At 51.5% G+C, this 3940-nt stretch overlaps 1 protein-coding gene across 1 annotated transcript; it reads right to left on the bottom strand.

Moving 5' to 3' along the window:
- Positions 1–2188: 2188 nt before the first annotated feature.
- On the bottom strand, positions 2189–3712 carry LOC142072852 (uncharacterized). Its single transcript, XM_075131160.1, has 2 exons — positions 3119–3712; positions 2189–2730 (listed from the first exon to the last, which is right to left on the bottom strand). Exons 1-2 carry the CDS (start codon positions 3696–3698, stop codon positions 2189–2191), a joined length of 1122 nt encoding a protein of 373 aa, XP_074987261.1. The 5' UTR covers positions 3699–3712.
- Between the last annotated feature and the right edge of the window lie 228 nt (positions 3713–3940).

The raw sequence follows: 3940 nt of genomic DNA, 5'->3' as shown, positions 1-3940 counted from the left end.
TATTGAACCGTCTTATGGTGAGCAGGCAGGCGATACGGACTGCTAGCAGTCGTACTGTACCATCTTCTGCCAGGCAGGCAAGAGATGAGGATTGCTAGCAGTCGTATTGCACCATCTTCTGCCAGGCAGGCAAGAGATGGGGATGGCTAGCAGGCGTACTGTACCATCTTCTGCCAAGCAGCCATGAGATGTGGATGGCATGCAGTCCTTCTGCACCGTCTGCTGCCAGCCAAAGATGTAAAAGATAGATGGAGTGGGTCAAAACAAGAAATAGACCAGATTTGTTTTGTACTCATTTGCCTCCTCCCCTGTCTAGGGGACTCATTCCTCTAGGTCACACTGCAGTCAGTCACAGAGAAGGTGCAGCGAGGTAAATCTAGCCATGTATCAATCAGAGGCCAGGCTAACCTCCTTGTTCCAATAACAACGATAACTTAGGTGCACCATTTCTTATTGGAACCCTCCGTGCAGTCCTGCCTGAAATACTCCTTGATGTACAGGCACCCCCTTTGTTGATTTTAGCTCCCTGAAGCCAACCCTGTAAGCCGTGTCGTCAGTCGCCCCTCCCTCCGTCAGAGCAACGGCAGACAATCGTTCCGCGCCTTTTTTCTGTGCGGACGCCATACCACGGCAAGCATGGAGCCCGCTCAGCTCACTTTGGCAATTAGGAGCACATTAACCACCACACGCATTATTCAGCAGTATATGCAGCACCAGAACATGGCAACGCGATACCGGGCGAGGAGGCGACGTCAGCGCGGTCCCGTGAGTGATCAGGACATGGACACAGATTTCTCTGAAAGCATGGGCCCTGACAATGCATGCATCATGGTGCTAATGGGGCAGGTTCATGCTGTGGAACGCCGATTCTGGGCTCGGGAAACAAGCACAGACTGGTGGGACCGCATAGTGTTGCAGGTCTGGGACGATTCCCAGTGGCTACGAAACTTTCGCATGCGTAAGGGCACTTTCATGGAACTTTGTGACTTGCTTTCCCCTGTCCTGAAGCGCATGAATACCAAGATGAGAGCAGCCCTCACAGTTGAGAAGCGAGTGGCGATAGCCCTGTGGAAGCTTGCAACGCCAGACAGCTACCGGTCAGTTGGGAATCAATTTGGAGTGGGCAAATCTACTGTGGGGGCTGCTGTGATGCAAGTAGCCCACGCAATCAAAGATCTGCTGATATCAAGGGTAGTGACCCTGGGAAATGTGCAGGTCATAGTGGATGGCTTTGCTGCAATGGGATTCCCTAACTGTGGTGGGGCTATAGATGGAACCCATATCCCTATCTTGGCACCGGAGCACCAAGCCGCCGAGTACATAAACCGCAAGGGGTACTTTTCAATAGTGCTGCAAGCTCTGGTGGATCACAAGGGACGTTTCACCAACATCAACGTGGGATGGCCGGGAAAGGTGCATGATGCTCGCATCTTCAGGAACTCTGGTCTGTTTCAAAAGCTGCAGGAAGGGACTTTATTCCCAGACCAGAAAATAACTGTTGGGGATGTTGAAATGCCTATATGTATCCTTGGGGACCCAGCCTACCCCTTAATGCCATGGCTCATGAAGCCGTACACAGGCAGCCTGGACAGTGGTCAGGAGCTGTTCAACTACAGGCTGAGCAAGTGCAGAATGGTGGTAGAATGTGCATTTGGACGTTTAAAGGCGCGCTGGCGCAGTTTATTGACTCGCTTAGACCTCAGCGAAACCAATATTCCCACTGTTATTACTGCTTGCTGTGTGCTCCACAATATCTGTGAGAGTAAGGGGGAGACGTTTATGGCGGGGTGGGAGGTTGAGGCAAATCGCCTGGCTGCTGGTTACGCGCAGCCAGACACCAGGGCGGTTAGAAGAGCACAGGAGGGCGCGGTACGCATCAGAGAAGCTTTGAAAAACAGTTTCATGACTGGCCAGGCTACGGTGTAAAAGTTCTGTTTGTTTCTCCTTGATGAACCCCCCCGCCCCTTGGTTCACTCTACTTCCCTGTAAGCTAACCACCCTCCCCTCCTCCCTTTAATCATTGCTTGCAGAGCCAATAAAGTCATTGCTGCTTCACAGTCATGCATTCGTTATTCATTCATCACACAAATAGGGGGATGACTACCAAGGTATCCCAGGAGGGGTGGTGGAGGAGGGAAGGAAAATGCCACACAGCACTTTAAGCACAGCACTTTAAAAGTTTACAACTTTAAAATTTATTGAATGACAGCCTTCTTTTTTTTGGGCAATCCTCTGTGGGGGAGTGGCTGGTTGGCCGGAGGCCTCCCCACCGTGTTCTTGGGCGTCTGGGTGTGGAGGCTATGGAACTTGGGGAGGAGGGCGGTTGGTTACAGAGGGGCTGCAGTGGCAGTCTGTGCTCCAGCTGCCTTTGCTGCAGCTCAACCATACACTGGAGCATACTGGTTTGGTCCTGCAGCAGCCTCAGCATTGAATCCTGCCTCCTCTCATCACGCTGCCGCCACCTTTGAGCTTCAGCCCTGTCTTCAGCCCGCCACTTACTCTCTTCAGCCCGCCACTTACTCTCTTCAGCCCTCCACCTCTCCTCCCGGTCATTTTGTGCTTTCCTGCACTCTGACATTATTTGCCTCCACGCATTCGTCTGTGCTCTGTCAGTGTGGGAGGACAGCATGAGCTCGGAGAACATTTCATCGCGAGTGCGTTTTTTTTTCTTTCTAAGCTTCACTAGCCTCTGGGAAGGAGAAGATCCTGTGATCATTGAAACACATGCAGCTGGTGGAGAAAAAAAAAGGGACAGCGGTATTTAAAAAGACACATTTTATAAAACAGTGGCTACACTCTTTCAGGGTAAACCTTGAAAGTTAACATTACATACATAGCACATGTGCTTTCGTTACAAGGTCGCATTTTGCCTCCTCCCACCGCGTGAACGGATTTTGGTTGAATGCCAGCAAACATACACTGCAATGCTTTGTTCTACAGTGATTCCCCAGTACGTGTTGCTGGCCTGGAGTGGTAAAGTGTCCTACCATGAAGGACGAAATAAGGCTGCCCTCCCCAGAAACCTTTTGCAAAGGCAGAACCGCAAATGCCAGGGCAAAGTAATCCTTTCACATGCTTGCTTTTAAACCATGTATAGCATTTTAAAAGGTACACTCACCAGAGGTCCCTTCTCCGCCTGCTGAGTCCAGGAGGCAGCCTTGGGTGGGTTCAGGGGGTACTGGCTCCAGGTCTAGGGTGAGAAACAGTTCCTGGCTGTCGGGAAAACCGGTTTCTCCGCTTGCTTGCTGTGAGCTATCTACAACCTCCTCCTCATCATCTTCTTCGTCCCCAAAACCTACTTCTGTATTGCCTCCATCTCCATTGAAGGAGTCAAACAACACGGCTGGGGTAGTGGTGGCTGAACCCCCTAAAATGGCATGCAGCTCATCATAGAAGCGGCATGTTTGGGGCTCTGACCCAGAGCGGCCGTTCGCCTCTCTGGTTTTCTGGTAGGCTTGCCTCAGCTCCTTCAGTTTCACGCGGCACTGCTTCGGGTCCCTGTTATGGCCTCTGTCCTTCATGCCCTGGGAGATTTTCAGAAAGGTTTTGGCATTTCGAAAACTGGAACGGAGTTCTGATAGCACAGATTCCTCTCCCCAAACAGCGATCAGATCCCGTACCTCCCGTTCAGTCCATGCTGGAGCTCTTTTGCGATTCTGGGACTCCATCATGGTCACCTCTGCTGATGAGCTCTGCATGGTCACCTGCAGCTTGCCACGCTGGCCAAACAGGAAATGAGATTCAAAAGTTCGCGGTTCTTTTCCTGTCTACCTGGCCAGTGCATCTGAGTTGAGAGCGCTGTCCAGAGCGGTCAGAATGGAGCACTCTGGGATAGCTCCCGGAGGCCAATACCATCGAATTGTGTCCACAGTACCCCAAATTCGAGCCGGCAACGTCGATTTAAGCGCTAATCCACTTGTCAGGGGTGGAGTAAGGAAAT

The sequence above is a fragment of the Caretta caretta genome, chromosome 7, assembly GCF_965140235.1.
Source record: "Caretta caretta isolate rCarCar2 chromosome 7, rCarCar1.hap1, whole genome shotgun sequence".
Taxonomy (NCBI): Eukaryota; Metazoa; Chordata; order Testudines; family Cheloniidae; genus Caretta; species Caretta caretta.
Note: the sequence above shows the minus strand (reverse complement) of the source record. Positions and strands in the feature narration are given on the sequence as shown.

Bases quoted from the DNA above. Each gene is read 5' to 3' on its own strand.
- LOC142072852 (XM_075131160.1), bottom strand. From the start codon at position 3,698: ATGCAGAGCTCATCAGCAGAGGTGACCATGATGGAGTCCCAGAATCGC. The intron at 2,731-3,118 runs GTGAGTGTACCT...TTTCTCCACCAG, and splicing joins AGGCGGAGAAGGGACCTCTG to CTGCATGTGTTTCAATGATC.